Source organism: Budorcas taxicolor, chromosome 6, assembly GCF_023091745.1.
Source record: "Budorcas taxicolor isolate Tak-1 chromosome 6, Takin1.1, whole genome shotgun sequence".
Classification (NCBI taxonomy): domain Eukaryota; kingdom Metazoa; phylum Chordata; class Mammalia; order Artiodactyla; family Bovidae; genus Budorcas; species Budorcas taxicolor.
In genome coordinates, this window is record NC_068915.1 from 37,886,310 (window position 1) to 37,903,693 (window position 17,384).

The 17,384-nt window shown below is 42.4% G+C and overlaps 1 protein-coding gene across 2 annotated transcripts in view; it reads right to left on the minus strand.

Moving 5' to 3' along the window:
* FAM184B (family with sequence similarity 184 member B) overlaps positions 1-14,147 on the minus strand; it is a 121,260-nt gene extending 107,113 nt beyond the window's left edge. For both annotated transcript variants that reach the window (XM_052642391.1, XM_052642390.1), the window contains exon 1: positions 13,451-14,147. In XM_052642391.1, coding sequence (XP_052498351.1) covers positions 13,451-13,597 — 147 coding nt within the window. In that variant the 5' untranslated portion in view covers positions 13,598-14,147. The remainder of the gene's footprint in view (positions 1-13,450) is intronic.
* Between the last annotated feature and the right edge of the window lie 3,237 nt (positions 14,148-17,384).

Here is a 17,384-nt window from a genome sequence, read left to right on the forward strand (position 1 = left end):
GTGGCTCAGGTGTTCCTTGGCTTGTGGCTGCACAACGACAAGTCCTTCCTTCATCTCCATGTGGCCTTCCTCTCTTCTGCATCTTCTTCTGTTCTGTCTCAAACCCCGCTCTGCCTTTCTCCTCAAGGGACACTTGTCATTGGATTTAGGGCCCATCCAGATAATCTAAGATGATCTTATCTCAATACACTTAACCTGCAGAGATCCTTTTTCCAAATGAAGTATTATAGCATCACAGGTTCCAGGGCTCTGACACCTATTGGAAGGCTATTTTTGGTCTATCATGGCTTATAAAAAGAAGACAGCAACTGCCAAATGTACAATTACACAAAGCTGTAAAAGACTGAATAAGCTCTTGGACTTGCATTTTTGACAAAGCGAGAGCATGAAGTTTAAGGGGGTAAAGCTATAATACTAGCTGGTCAGGATTCAGCAGCTTTTCAGGAAATTTTTCTCTGCCACCCTCCCTCACAAGACTTGGAACAACATTATTCCTGATGAAGACATCACAGACTCACAGGGTCTTTCTGTTTCATGTTCTGAAGCTTCCACAACTAAGAAGAGAAAGGCTTCCTGGGAGATCAAGGATAGACCAGGGAGAACTGCTGGTGTGCTTATTGGTGCTACTGGCCTGTGAGCTATGAGAGAGCTGCTTGTTTCTCTAATGCCTCGAGAAACCTGGGAGCCTTTTCCAGGTGTATCCTCTTACCCTGGAGGCTCAGAATATAGTGAGTAACTTCAAATAGGTCCATTAAAGTTATAATGTGAGCTGACAGCCTGGGCCTGTTATTACGCCACTATGGTTTGAAAGTAATTACGCCATTGTCTCTGTAACTATGAGAGTTGCTCACTTGAAACTGTTCCAGTGTTCAGATTATAGAAGACAGTTGTAGTAAATGCCTTTTTAAATGGCAAGCTTTGTAGTTAACAAGTTAGGACCTCTATGTATCTTGTTTATTAGGTTGTTTTTTAATAATTGATAAATATTCTCCAGGTCTCTTTCTTCCAATTTTCCTAATATTTTTTATGGGAATCTACCTGTAACAAACATGAGTTCTGCTCATGGAAATCTATCTCAAGAAAATAATCTAGTAAAAGTGCAGGGATAGAATCTCAAGAATATCCATCACAATATTTTAACAACAAATCACATCACAATGATTTTAACAATGAGAAACCAGAATCAACCAAAATATCCATGAATCATGGTCCCTATATACCTCAAGAAACTTTTCTTGATCCTTCAGATTGTTCAGTGTTTTCATACTTCTTGCTTGGTAGAATATCAAAACCGTATTTCAATTTTTTAATAAAAACAGAAGAAGTTGTTTTAACCAGTCTCCATTCAATCAACATGTGGATAACTTAATACTCTTCATTCTTACTCTGGAAAGCCACCAGACTTCTGCTCTCACAGTCACTTGTTTATGCCAGTTATATTTGCTATTGTAATTATGTGATTTAACACCGCACTAAGCCAGTTATATGTGAATATAAAGAGTAAGTTGTTCTGATGAAAACTGGGCTGAATAATTTGAAAAGATAAAGGATTTATTGATAAAGGTGAGTTGCTAGAGGAAAAAAAATGGTATTCAATTAGGTATGATGAAGAAGTGAAAAGTTTTAAAGGTTTTAAAGGATTCTGAACCCATATTGTTTCACAAATGTTTTAGATTCTCCTTCTCCACCTTCAGTTCAGTTCAGTCTCTCAGTCCTGTCCGACTCTTTGTGACCCCATGAATTGCAGCATGCCAGGCCTCCCTGTCCATCACCAACTCCTGGAGTTCACTCAAACTCATGTCCATCGAGTCGGTGATGCCATCCAGCCATCTCATTCTCTGTCGTCCCCTTCTCCTCCTGTCCCCAATCCCTCCCAGCATCAGAGTCTTTTCCAATGAGTCAACTCTTCACATGAGGTGGCCAAAATACTGGAGTTTCAGCTTTAGCATCATTCCTTCCAAAGGACCAAAGAACTAAATAGGCATTTCTCCAAAGAAGACATACGAATGGGCCAAAGAACTAAATAGGCATTTCTCCAAAGAAGACATACGGATGGCTAACACATGAAAAGATGCTCAACATCACTCATTATTAGAGAAATGCAAATCAAAACCACAATGAGGTACCACTTCACACCAGTCAGAATGGCTGCGATCCAAAAATCTGCAAGCAATAAATGCTGGAGAGGGTGTGGAGAAAAGGGAACCCTCCTACACTGTTGGTGGGAATGCAAACTAGTACAGCCACTATGGAGAACAGTGTGGAGATTCCTTAAAAAATTGCAAATAGAACTCCCTTATGACCCAGCAATCCCACTGCTGGGCATACACACCGAGGAAACCAGAATTGAAAGAGACACATGTACCCCAATGTTCATCGCAGCACTGTTCATAATAGCCAGGACATGGAAACAACCTAGATGTCCATCAGCAGATGAATGGATAAGAAAGCTGTGGTACATATACACAATGGAGTATTACTCAGCCGTTAAAAAGAATTCATTTGAATCAGTTCTGATGAGATGGATGAAACTGGAGCCGATTATACAGAGTAAAGTAAGCCAGAAAGAAAAACACCAATACAGTATACTAACACATATATATGGAATTTAGAAAGATGGCAATGATGACCCTGTATGCAAGACAGGAAAAAAGACACAGCTGTGTATAATGGACTTTTGGACTCAGAGGGAGAGGGAGAGGGTGGGATGATTTGGGAGAATGGCATTCTATCATGTATACTATCATGTAAGAATTGAATCGCCAGTCTATGTCTGACGCAGGATACAGCATGCTTGGGGCTGGTGCATGGGGATGACCCACAGAGATGTTATGGGGAGGGAGGTGGGAGGGGGGTTCATGTTTGGGAACACATGTAAGAATTAAAGATTTTAAAATTAAAAAAAATAATAAATAAAATAAAATAAATAAATAAAAAAAAGAAAAGTTAAAAAAAAAAAAAAAAAACAAAGAACACCCAGGGCTGATCTCCTTCAGAATGGACTGGTTGGATCTCCAAAAGTCTTCTCCAACACCACAGTTCAAAAGCATCAATTCTTTGGTGCTCAGCTTTCTTCACAGTCCAACTCTCACATCCATACATGACCACAGGAAAAACCATAGCCTTGACTAGACGGACCTTTGTTTAAAGACGCCAAAATGATTCAAACAAAAACAAAAACAAAAACCAACTGATGCAGTATGGTCAGGCCAGGACAGTCCCTGTTTATAACTTTAATTTCAGTGCCCTATCTGATTTAGTGGCCTTTTCATTCTCAGAAGTGTCCCAGTTTGTATGACAAATTAAAATGTCACTCTATAGTAAACTATGGGTATAGTTTATATAAGACAAGTAAGGTGAAATGCCAGACAGCAGGCCATCCCAAAGAACTGAAACTGAGTCTCACATGAAAGAATTAGTGAATGAGTATCCATCTATGTATTTTAAATTAGGGGTCCTCAAACATTTTTCTGTAAAGGACCAGGTAGTAATTATTTTAGGCTTTAGCAAGTCTCTGTCCCAGTGATTCAAATCTGCCATTTCAGCACAAAAGCTACCCTAGACCATCTCTAAATGAATGTGCATCACTATGTTCCAATAAAACTTTATTTTGGACATTAAATTTAAATTTCATATACTTTTCATGTGTCACTAAATATTGTTCTTATTTTGTATTTTTTTCAAGTTTTTAAAAATGTAAAAACTATCCTTGACTCACAAGCCATACAAAAATGGGCAGCAGGCTGATCTAGCCTACAACATAGTTTGCTGACCCCTGTTTTAAGTTTTAAAAAATGTAATGTATGTGCTAAGCTTTTCTTTTATAGTTTCCTTTTTGATTTATTCAAAATGTTCACATGACATTGAATATGAGGGCCTCTACTGAATTTGAGAGTTTCTGCTTCTTTTGCCTGTAAATTCCATGAGATAAGGGATTTTACCTGGCACTTTTAAAAACACTCAGTAAAAGTGTCTCAAATGAGAGAAGTTAAATTATATAACATTTATACAATGGGATATTTTTAACACAACCATTAAAATTATGTTGGAGAGTTCTAGATTTACTTCTAAAGAGGGAAAACCCCAGGTAACACAATAATTATGAATGATATAACTCTATTTTAAAAAAAGGCATGTCTATACATGTATGGGAAATCATAGAGTAGGCTATACAAAATGGTATTAGTTATTGTATCACTGCAGTTACTATAGATTGGGGATACTTTAAAAATCTTTTCTTCTTGTTTCTCTGTAATTTTTATTTTTCTCAAATGGATATTCTATGTATGATTGGTAACTGAGGTTCCTTTTTTTATTTTGCCCCATAATTCTGGTGTCCTGAAGGAATATGGATCTGACCAAATGGAGAGCTTGGTCTGATCCTGTGTCTATGGTGAGGGGGTAGGAGTGACCAAGTCAGAACCTGACCTGGGAGTGGATGGGGAAAGTCCATTTATTTATCAGATATGCCAGTTTATTGCCTTTACGAAACTTGAAATTAGATGCTAGTACCTCCTGAGTTCTGTCCTTGAAAAAGAAACCTCCCCACTGTCCCATGAGATGGCTGTATGCAAGCTATGGTTGAAATGTGATATTTTTTCCTAAGAGCTGTGGGAGGTCCAGGAAGAGTTTTGTTCATTTAGCCCACCAACAAACATTTGGTGAGCACCAATCACTAACCACGTGCTGTTCCAGGCACTGGGGTATAGAGGAGAGAACGGGACAGACAGAAATTCCTGCCTTCAAGGGATGACTTCCTTGGCAGGGAAGAGAAGGCAATAAACAGATGCACAGATGGACGGAAAAAGTGGAAACAGCAGATGGAGCTGAGGGAATTTCATGGTATAGGTGAGCAGGGAGGCCCTCCCTTAAGAGACATATGAGCCTAGCCAGGAGCAGGCAGAAGAAGCCACAAGAATAAAGACTCCAAGTGGCACAAGCGTCTGAAGGCTTTGAAAGAAGGCCAGTGTGATGGAGGAGATGATGCTGAGAAGTGGACAGCAGACACCTCAGGTGACCATACTGAAGAATTTACTTAGGAGAATAAACTTTATTCCAAGTGAAATGAGAAGCCATTTGTGGGTTCTAATGGAAGAATGTCATGCTCTGATTTATACTGTGTGATTATTGCTGCTGTGAGACGGGCGAGGGTAGACCATGAGGAGGCCCAGAAGGGTTGAGGGAAGGAGGTGAAGGTGGCTCAGACTAGGGTGGAGGCAAAAATGCAGAACTGATATTTTATATTTATGGGGTAAAGTCATCAGGACTTGCTTCAGAACTGGATTTAAAAGGGAGAAAATTCAGTTTGTTTTTGTTGGTTTTAATGTTCACAGCTTAATTGAGATATAATTATTGAGAACATACAATCCACCCATTTAAACTGTATAATTCAATGGCTTTCAGCCCATGTGCAGGATTGTGTATAACTATCACCACAGTCAACCTAAGAATATTCTCACTGAACCACAATGAAACCTTGCAGCCCTCAGTCACTGCCCCTGATTGTACTTTGTGCCATATTTTATTCATACCATTTTCCAGTTGATAGACATTTAGTTTATTTCCATTTTTGGCTACTACAAATAATGTTGCTCTGAATGTTATGCATAAGTTAGTTTCTCCTGGGTATATACATAGGTGTAGAATTGCTGGTTCATTATGATAAATCTCTTAATTATTTGAGGAACTGCCAGATTGTTTTCCAAAGCGGTTGCAACGTTCTACAGCAATGTAGGAGGGTGTTATTCAGTTTTAGCGTCACTCTGGCTGCTGTGCGGAGAAAGAATTGGAGCAAGGTTTAGGGAGGGAAGTGCAGAGATATGAATGTTATGCCAAAGTGGAGGCATCTCAAAGACATCCAATTTAAAGTGTCCTTCATCCTATTTTCTGGCAAAAAGATTTCTGTGAGATAGCTGTCTGGACACCACAAATCACTTCACTAAATTAAAAGATTCCAACAGAGAGGGCTTGTTAATACAGACCTGCAGTTTTCAAATCTAGAATCCTAAAGCAAACTGGTATGGAACTGTTTAAACATCTGTCTCCACACAAGCTCCTGCAGGCAGGAGGGTATTTGGAGAGAAGCTAAGGGAGTCAGCAGTGCAATAAAACTTCCACAGCTTCAAGCCACAAAAACCCAGGGCTCAAGTGGCAACCTGTTGCTGAGGACTGGTGTGGCAGCAGGCATCACTCCTACTTCTGGAGCCACTGCCCTGGCCTCTCAGTCCAGGAAAGGGCTGGCTTTGTTCCTAGTTGCTGGTTTTGACAACTGAGCAGTGGTCCTGTCCCTCTGCAATTCTTCTAGCTCAGGAAGGGAAGAAACCAACATCTATCAGGCTTATGATAGTTCCGCTCCTGGGATGAGATGCTCCCCTTACATTCCTTAAGTCAGTGAACCCTCACAACAAATCACCAAGGAACAAAGGACTACTTTTCTCATTTACAGATAGGTTGGTCCCTTCTCTGGAGGCCCAGGGAAAAGTCCCATAACGCCTGGGTATCTGTAGGTGGCAGGAGACATCTGTAAGGCCACCCCTTTCGCCCCCCCTCTCCCACCTCCTTCCCCTTCTTCCTCCCTCCTGGCTTCCTTTCCTCCCTTGAAATCTTTGATGTTAGTACTTGGATTCTTATATTTAAGGGCTTCCCTGGTGGTGCAGAGGTTAAAGCGTCTGCCTGCAATGTGGCAGACCTGGGTTCGATCCCTGGGTTGGGAAGATCCCCTGGAGAAGGAAATGGCAACTCACTCCAGTATTCTTGCCTGGAGAATCCCATGGACAGAGGAGCTTGGTGGGCTACAGTCCACGGGTCACAAAAAGTCCACAGGTCGCAAAAAGTCCACGGGTAGCAAAGAGTTGGACACGACTGAGTGACTTTCACTTTTGGCTCCTTTGGATGGGAAAGTCAGAAAAGGTATCTCTGAAGAGATAGCATTTTAACTGGTAACAGCCACAAAAGTTGATCATTCTAAGAGTAAACCCCAAATTGTTAGCTCTCCAGGTGTCCTAGTTTTTATTCACATTTAATTTTTATTTATATTTATTATATAAATAAGAGTAAGAAGCACCCCTCTAGAAATAAATCCAACTTAAATTCATTTAAAAGATAACCTGGAGTAGAAATTATAATCCTTTTTCCTTAATATTTCTGACTTTTTACTCAGGGACTGTTCTCCATAACAGTATCTCCCTACCTATCCCTAACAATCCACTATTTTCCCCCAACATCCAATATGACTGTCTCTGCTCATATGTCTCCACAGACTTCAGTAAGGTCCCGGGATGTGGGGAGACACAGTTCCCTTGGTTTGGTCATGCTACTGTGCTGGGTGGGAGTGCTGACTCTGACCTCCAGATGTTCCCACAGCAGGAGGGAAGGATCTACAGATAAGAACTACACTGCCACTCAAAGGGCCCCCACTCTCAAATCAGGATGTTTTCTTGAATGACAGAATTCATTCTTACTACAACACTTTACCACAGTCCTCAAAACCAAACTCATCCTAAGATCTGTATGGCAGGTCTTTAGGAAAGCCCAATAAACAAAATCATTCTTCCCCAGTGAACTAACTAAAATATAAGACCAAGGCATAAGGCTGTTTTGAGATCAAAACATACTGTGTGTATGCTCACTCGTCTGACTCTTTGTGACCCCAGGGACAGTAGCTTGCCAGGTTCTTTCGTCCAGGGGATTTCCCAGGCAAGAACACTGGAGTGGGTTGCCATTGCCTCCTCCAGGGGATTTTCCTGACCCAGGGATCAAATGTGCGTCTCCTGCATCTCCTGCATTGGCAGGTGGACTCCTTACCACTGAGCCACCTGGGGAGAGTAATATTAGAGAATGTGGCTTATATCCATGGGAAAGCTGGATTCCTGATATTTACCCACCTATTCACAAGCTGGGCCAGGGCAGTTCCTCCCCCTCCCAGAACTGTACCTATTCTTGTAAATAGACGGAGACTGACCATACTCATCTCCTTGCCATGCAGAAATGCTGTGCTCCCGGAGGATGAGTAACCATGTCAAGGGCTTTACCAAGAATGCAAACACTAGGGAATCATAAGGCATCACTAATGTCCAGAAGTTGCAGCCACTTGATTTCACCGTAGCCCCTATAGGGTCTTCTGAGACCTGGGAAGACATCATTTTGGAAGGATGACTGACAGGTTCTCTTGGGGTTATTTTACTCCTTATACTTTTAGGTTGGCAGCTTCTGGCACTAAGAGGACTGCTTATTGCCTCCTGGAGACTTTTCTTCTCATAACTCCCAATGGTCTTGTGGGTGTATGGAGTTATGTGTATGGGCTGGGTTCCTAAGATTCAGCCTTCAGTTCAAGGGATGATTGATGGAGAGGGAGCATGTGCTTTCCCACTCATTTTTGTGTTCTAATACAAAAGGATCTTTGTTAAACTTGTTTTGGGGGCAAGATACTCCGTCCCACCTTGAAAGTGGGAATTGGAAAATCTCTGGGTATGAGGGATGCCAACACTTCTGGATAAGAGGATGTGGAGAAAGTTACAAACGGAAAAATCAACTGCAGATTTTTGAACGGGTGAAAAGCAGAGACTGGCTGAATGGACAGGGCTAGGCAAACCTGCCTGATGCTTTCAAGACCAAAGTATCCCATAGGCTATAATGGGAAATGGACGTGAAACCTCCTGTCTCCCAATTAACACCTCTGTGTCTGCTCTACTATTTAAACCTTTGGCTATTCTGAACCAGTGATTCTCAACCCTGTGTGAATGTTACAGGTCTTGAGGGGCTTTAGAAAACAGCAATGCCTGTCACCTCTCCTTATTTTCTAAGATGGGGTCTGGGATCCTGTACGCTTTCTGTTTGTTTTAAACTTTTATTCAGAAAGAATTTCAAACTTGGAAAACTGCCAGAAAAAGAACAGTACAAAGAATGTCACACCTACCCTTTACTCAGATTCTCTTATTCTTAACCATTTGTCCCATTTGTTTTATTGCTTGCTCTCTTACTATTTTCTCTATCTTATTTATGAAATAAAGTAATGAAGATGTGTGTGTAGGAATGTAACGTTTGTAGAAGCATTATTCATAGTAGACCCAGAGTGGAAACAACCCAAATGCCTATCAATTGGTGAATATGATCATTAGTATCCATACAATGGGATACTAGTGCGTAATAAAAGGGAATGAATGAATGACATATGACGCTACACCAATTGATGAACCTCAAAACACGATGCTAAGATTTGGCATCTAAGTGAAAAAAACCAGATGGAAACACATGTTGCATTGTTTCACTGACATGAAAAGTCTGACAAAGACAAATTTATAGAGACAGAAAGGAGATTAATGGTTGCTTGGTATGGGGGTAGAACAGGGATTGACTACAGATGGATACAAAGGACAATGATAGAAATATTCTAAAACTAGATTATGGTTATGGTGCAACAACTCTGTAAGTTTACTAAAATACATTGAATTGTATGCTTAGATGAATTTTATGATATGTAAATTATACTTCAATAAAGCTATACAAATTAAACAGTTACCAAAATCAGAAAGAAAGGAAGCAAGAACAGCAATCTTAGAAATGAAAATATAATTATACAACTTAATAGATGGGAAAAACTCTGGATTGGACAAACTATTTAGTGGATTGGCAAACAAGAAAACATGATTAAGGAATTCACCAGGGTTCAGAGACAAAAAAATTTTAATAACATTTCAGAATATGGAGAGGCTTCCTTAATTCACCTAATAGCAGTTCCAGAAAAGTGAAAGGAGGTAATGGCAGAAAAACAATATTTGAACAGAAAATCATTGATAATTTTCCAGAGTTAAAGAGAGCATATGAGTCTTCAATAGAAAGTACACTCAATACCAATTAGAGTTATAATGAAATGGCTAAACATCAAAATAAACACATGCAAATGCCATCAAGAAAAAAGGCAGATTATCTACAAATAAATGAAAATTTGATGGGCAGTAGGATTTTTATCAGCAGCAATTAGTATCTATGGTAATAGAATACTACCAACACTGTGCCTTGGAAAAATAAGTGTTCAGAAGATTTTTATGGGCAAATAAACAACAGTGAGGACAAAATAAAGACATTTTCAAATGCACAAAAGATTTCGTCACCCACCAGGACCCCTTCAGAAAAAACCATTAACAGATGAACTTCAGATAGAAGAAAACTGAACCAAAAAAGAAGGCCATGGATTCAAGAAAAAAAAAAAAGGGTAGAAGAATCAGCAAAATATCAGTAAATTTAATTAACTATAAAAATGATTTAAAAATTTAAAAGGTAAAAAATCTAGACAACAATGACAAGACGGGAAAGGGAAGGGCTATTAAATGGGTGAAGTATGCAAAGCTCTTTTTCAGGAAGAAAGAATTACATGATAACTTTATTCAGTTCAGTTCAGTTGCTCAGTCGTGTCCGACTCTTTGCGACCCCATGGACTGCAGCATGCCAGGCCTCCTTGTTCATCACCAACTCCCGGAGTTTACCCAAACTCATGTCCATTGAGTCGGTGATGCCATCCAACCATCTCATTCTCTGTTGTCCCCTTCTCCTCCTGCCCTCATCTTTCTCAGCATCAGGGTCTTTTCAAATGAGTCAGATCTTCGCATCAGGTGGCCAAAGTATTGGAGTTTCAGCTGCAACATCAGTCCATCCAATGAACACTTAGGACTGATCTCCTTTATGACGGACTGGTTGGATCTCCTTGCAGCCCAAGGGACTCTCAAGAGTCTTCTCCAACAACACAGTTCAGTTCAAAAGCATCAATTCTTCAGTGCTCAGCTTTCTTCACCGTCCAACTCTCACATCCATACATGACTACTGGAAAAACCATAACCTTGACTAGACAGACCTTTGTTGGCAAAGTAATGCCTCTGTTTTTTAACATGCTATCTAGGTTGGTCATATTAGAAAAGCTATAGTTAAATATGTATGTGGAAAACTAAACACAATGTTGATAAGTATAGGAATAATGCCTAAAGCCCTCAAGCCAACAGTGGAAAATGAGGGAATATAAATCATTTAACTAATCCCATAGAAAGCAGAGATGGAGAAAAAGGATGGTAAATGAAAAACACAAAATGCAATGGAAGAATAAGCCCCAATATATTAGTAATCACAGTAAATGCACATGGATTAAATTCACCTATCAGCGATACAACAAAATAAAACTTATAGAAAGATTAAATATAAAGAGATGGAAAATATGACGTACAAACAACCAAAAGAAAGGTAGCATATCAATATCAATATTGAAAGGGTCTAATTTAAACATCTAGCATGGGAAATGATAAAGCGAGCATGACGTAATAAAAATCAACTGTGATTTCTAATGCAGAATATACTTTGAGAAACACTGCCTACTATGCCATAGGATCATGGCTGCTTTCTTCACAGTGCTTGGCAAATAATAATTATGCCAAAATATTAATGGGTAGAGTGACTGCCGTTACCACATTATATTCAAGTGATCTTTTTATACATTTGTCACACCACAAGCGCAGGGGCCCTATCTTTTTCAGTTGTATGCCATTAATATTGAACACAGTGCCTGGCACATAGCTGTTGTTGTTGCTCAGTGACTAAGTTGTGTCCAACTCTTTGGACACGTCAGACTCTACAGCACATCAGACTCCTCTGTCTTCCACCATCTCCTGGACTGTGCTCAAATTCATGTTCATTGAGTCAGTGATGCTGTCTATCTCATCCTCTGCTGCCCCCTTCTCCTTTTGCCCTCAATATTTTCCAGCATTAGGGTCTTTTCCAGTGAGTTGGCTCTTTGCATCAGGTGGCCAGAGTATTTGAGCTTCAGCATCAGTCCTTCCAACTAATATTTAGGGTTGATTTCCTTTAGTATTGACTGGTTTGATCTCCTTGCTGTCCAGGGACTCTGAAGAATCTGCTCCAGCACCGCAGTTCAAAAGCATCAATTTTTCAGCGCTCAGCCTTCTTGATGGTCCAACTCAGTAGGCACTCCATACATTGAAACTGAGTTCAAGGTTCATCTCTTCCATAAAACCTCTCCTAACTGTTCTTGCCTATAATGACTTAACCTTTGTTTCTACCTCTAGAGCACTCACAACTTGAAATATCCAATTTAGCAACTGATTACAGAGTAGTGTCTTTTCGTTTTTTCTCCAAAATTGTTTCTCCAAAAATATTTTAGTTTCTTTGAAGACAGATAAGATGCTTTATTCTGTGTCTAACACCTCAAATCAATACTTTTTGGGTCGATGTTACTATTTGGGTGACTGCAAATTAGATCAGTGGTGCCAAGCAGCATGTGCCAAGGCTTCCAAGGAGTATCTCCATTTCCCCCTTTCCACCCTTGACTCAAGAGATCACTGTTTGGATACAGGCTCATTTGCAAAAAATGTGGAGAAGTTAAGGGAAGGGCCTGAGAAGGGAGCTAGTGCCCACTTTCAGATCTCTGTGCTCTCTTCTTTCTGGCGAAATAGGGAGGAAAAAAAATGCCTGTGATGCCATAAAAAAAGTGGTGTTGGAAGCAGGAGGGAGACAGTTGGGGAAGAGAGCATGTCCCATACACAGAACCTGGACCCAATGTTCTACTAGCAAGCATGTTATCAGGAATAATTATGAGATCAAAAGGAAACTCCAAGGCAAACAACTAAATTCAGGCACTGGGGGACCTTGTATAAAAGACAGAGAGGGATGTTTTCCATCTACATGCCAGGCACAGGAGGGGTGCCTGTCACAAGCAACTCCTAACTGCAAAGCTGCAGGGGGCTAACAAAGGACAGGGTGACATCTTTTGCTGGTCTTCATAAGGAAGGCAGCACGGTCCCTAGAGGTTCAATGAGGGCCCTGGGATGAGGTAGGAGAATGGGCTGGCTGACCTCCCAAGGTCTTTTGTAATCCCGTAATTAAATGGTGAATCGTTCATTTCCCCATTTACGCTCTGCACACGTCTGCAGCCAGTTTGATAGTAAGTCCCCTGGGCAGCCTTCCAGGTTTAGCACGGTGCCACGCAAGCTGCTGGCACTCAACAAATGACTCGAATATTTGCTGAATGAAGGAATAAATGAATCAAATATTTAAATAGCCCACATGACCTCCTCCCCGCCGGTAAAGTACTGTGATGAATGAAATCACAACATTTCAGGCACGATCATTTGAGCAGAGCCTGCAGAGAAACACACATACACACCCCAGCACTGATTCAACTCGATTCACATTCCCACCCTGGGAGCACTGACCACCTGCTCGGCGTGCAAGCTGTAGGAGTTTTTTTGGCAAGGATCCTTTCTCTCAACTGCTCTAGGACAGTGCCTCCAGAAGGTCACCAAGATTTAAGGCCGCTTCCCTTCCACATGGCCTCCGAGACAAAGTTTCAGCTGGGATTTTGCCTGGGCCTCCCTTGGATGCGTCCGCACTCCCTTCCCGGCCCCCGGCGCCCTGGGCACATATCTCGCCAGCCCGCAGCGCCCCATCTTACCTTGGTGAGCTGGGCGATCTTCTTGCACATTTTCACGTGCATCTCAGGATCACAGTCTATTCTCAAGCCGGGGCCACCGCGGGCATCGGCTTTGGAGCCCGGGCAATTCCCGGGAGCGTGAATTTTGCTGTTCAGGGCAGAAGCCATCGCTGAAACGCGTCCGGCACTCAAAAGGCTCTTGCTGGCTCGGGTTCTCGCAGCCCGCGATGTGCACGTGCTTGTGCGCGCGGGCGTGTGAGCTTGTGGGCTTTCTCCGGAGAGGTGGCACTGCAGTCCCGCCGCCTGCACCGCCACCTGGCTCTTCCTCCCCCTGGGTGTCCTCCTCCCCGCTACCCGAGTGTCCACCCGGTCTGCCCCCGCGCTCTCGCTAGCTAGCTGGCTCTCCGGGCACCCGCACCCTGCGGAGAGGCGCCGAGGACCCGCACGTGCGGTTCGTGATTCGCGAGCAGCTCCCGGGCCGGTGCGGGTCTCGCCTGCAATAAGCTTCCGAGATGAGGAGTTGCTGGCCTCTAAGAGGTTTTCGCTGGCCCGGCGCCGCGCTCTGGGACACGCGGGTGCAGCGGAGCTCCGGACTCAGCGGTAACGGCCCCCGCCCGTGGTAGGCATGCCAGGCCAAACAAGAAGAGCCGGCTTCAGCCTCGGGCACCTGGGGGCGTTTGATCTGGGGAGGGGGACCCTGGCGAAGTGCTGTGGGCGAACGGGTGGCGAGGGACGGGGCACCTTGACGAGTACCCTCGGCCAGCTACTCCGGAGCCTCCGATCACTGCGCTGAGGGCGGAGGTTGGGGGTTGTGGGGGTAGGGCGTGGGGGGTGTGGTCGGGGGCAGGATGTCGAGAGAGGGGCGGGGTGGGGAAAGCAAATTGCAGGGACGTGGGCAAACGATTTGGGCCCCTGTCAAGGCTGAGGGTGGGAGCCTCCCTTCTCCCATTTTAAGGAGGAGCGAGGATGTTGCGGGAGAATTGCCGGAGATTTACTAAAGGGAAGAAGCCAAGGGGCTGCGGAGAAGCTGGTGACCGATATCTGGGACGAGAAATCTGGGTATGTAGCGAGGGACTGTGTAGTGTAGAGGGGTAGAGGAAAAGTCAAAGACAGGGGTAGACAGGATGATAGCAGGTGTGGGAAAGGAAGCAAAGAGGAATGGAGTAGTTATTGGGTAACAGATGGAGCTGAAAGTCTAAATAAACAGTTCTCAGGGAAAGTGAAATGATTCATTCACACACGTGGCCACCCACCTCCCGAAACCAGAATCCTGTCTTTCACTTACCATACAAGTGTGTTGTATCAGCAACCGAATATCATGAGCCACAAAGCCACTGACGATGTAATTTTCCACAGAGGTAAACAACTTTTGATAAAGTTCTGATCAAAAAGGCTATTTAGATCACCCTCGCCCCAATTCAATTAGAAAACAGAATGCCTGAAAATCAGAATCTCTACCAGGAAGCTAATGTAGACTCTTACTCCTATCTTAGATTCCAGAGTCAAAATCTCTGGAGATGAGGGTCCAGAGCCCACATTTTAAGTGACCTTCCTACCTAATTCCATATTTAGAGTATTTTCTGCAGGGGTTTAATACATACTGAAACTTACAGGAATGCAACCACTTTGTATAGACAGAACTTAAGTTGTGTCTGTTTCAGACACTTAGAATATTTCTATTCTAAGTTCCTTACTCTTGCCCTATTACCTTACAGTAGGCATGGCCAACCTGGGTTTTGGTTCCTAGCTTACCATCTAGGTTCCCTGTGCAGGACAACCACCCCTTCCCCAATTCAGTTAGAAAACAGAATGCCTGAATCAGAATCTCTACCAGGAGGCTGATGTAGACTCTTAGATTACAGAATCAGTATCTCTGAAGATGAGGCTTCAGAATCCACATTTTAAGTGAGCTTCCTACCTAATTCCATATTTAGAGTATTTTCTGTAGGGTTTTAATACATACTAAAATTTACAGGAATTCAACCACTTTGTAAACTAGAGGAAAAATACCCATTTTGATCAGAACTTTATCAAAAGTTATTTACCTCTGTGGAAAATTACATCATCAATGGCTTTGTGGCTCATGATTGTTGGTTGTTGATACAACACACTGGTAGGGTTTCCCAGGTGGCTAAGTGGTAAAGAATCCACCTGCCAGTGCAGGACATGCAAGAGACACAGGTTCAATCCCTGGGTCAGGAAGATCCCCTGGACTAGGAAATGGCAACCCACTTCAGTATTCTTGCCTGGAGAATTCTATAGACAGAGAAGCCTGGTGGGCTACAGTCCGTGGCATCACAAAGAGTCAGACACAACTGCGCAAATGAGCATGCACACACACTTGTAATGTAACTGCCACATTCATAATGAATTAGCCAATATGTGCAAGCATCTGAGTACTACATTATGTCATAAAGTTCATCAAGCCAGAGCATTTCTATATTGAAATATATATTTAATTATATTGCTTTCCTTTTATTATACTGATAATATTTAAAATGTGTTTACTAATTTGAAAAATTGTCTATGAATTTCAAGATAATAACATGAATGTTGCAGAAAAGATGATACTGGGTGTGAAGAGGATTGAGAAACACTGCTCTCGATGATCTTATACAGACTACAGTTTAGTAATGCTGCTGCTAAGTCACTTCAGTCGTGTCCAACTCTGTGTGACTCCATAGACGGCAGTCCACCAAGGCTCCCCCGTCCCTGGGATTCTCCAGGCAAGAACACTGGAGTGGGTTGCCATTTCCTTCTCCAATGCATGAAAAAAAGTGAAAGTGAAGTTGCTCAGTTGTGTCTGACCCTCAGCGACCCTATGAACTGCAGCCTTCCAGGCTCCTTTGTCCATGGGATTTTCCAGGCAAGAATACTGGAGTGGGGTGCCATTGCCTTCTCCCTCTTTTCTAATTCCAAGTTTTAATTATTTAATAATTATCTTATTAAGTCTGGGGTATATTATACTTTCAACTTTATAGTGGAAGACAGAGGGGAAAGCAGATTCCCTTATCAGGCTTTGTTGGATTGCAGTTAAGGTACCATGAGCTCGTCTGTCTTGGAAAGAGTCCTTTGCAGTTTGTGGAGGTTTTCTAGCACCATGACTAGTAGGTCTTTTCACACTATCAGGAATGACATAGACGGCAGAAGAGGATTAAGTACTTTGTTTAATACAAGGCATTTATTAGTCCAGTAATGTGATCTTGGCATTGCACTATGCTCTTTGCACATGTTCTCACCCCTACTAAGGCACTTATTATCTGCATTCTACAGTCTAGAAAATTGAAGCTAAGGGAGGCTAAGTATCCAATTTTATACAGCTACTAAATGGATCTGGGCTTCCCTGGTGGCTCAGACAGTAAAGACTCTGTCTACAATACAGGAAACCCGGGTTCGATCCCTGGGTTGGGAAGATCCCCTGGAGAAGGAAATGGCAATCCACTCCAGTATTGTGGCCTGGAAAATCTCATGGACAGAGGAGCCTGGTGGGCCCTAGTCCATGGGGTCGCAAAGAGTTGGACCCCAGAGAATATTCCACCCTAGAAACACAGATAAAGAACATAGCTCTTAGCAAGGCTTTTCATACTTGCCTCTGCACATTTCTAACAGAGCAAGCACTTATTGACTCTAGGAACCCCCCATCCTGCTGAGCCCCTCTTTCAACTTCAACTGTGGTTCTCATAACTGCATGTTCAGAAGTCAAGGTTGCTGCAGCAGACAGGACAAGACTGCATAACCCAGGATTCAGGTGGTGTGGTCCTCCTACCTCCCTGGCACTGTATTCTAAATGTCTTAATCTTCACTAATTGACTTCTGTTTAAAAGTGGTTCAATAAATTATGGGATTTGAGCGTCTTAATTTGAGTTGTAAGGACTTCCTGTCCATGACATCTAGGATAGAGTACCTGAATGGTAATTTAGTGTCTGAATAGAGTGCCAAAATGGTAATTTGGAGG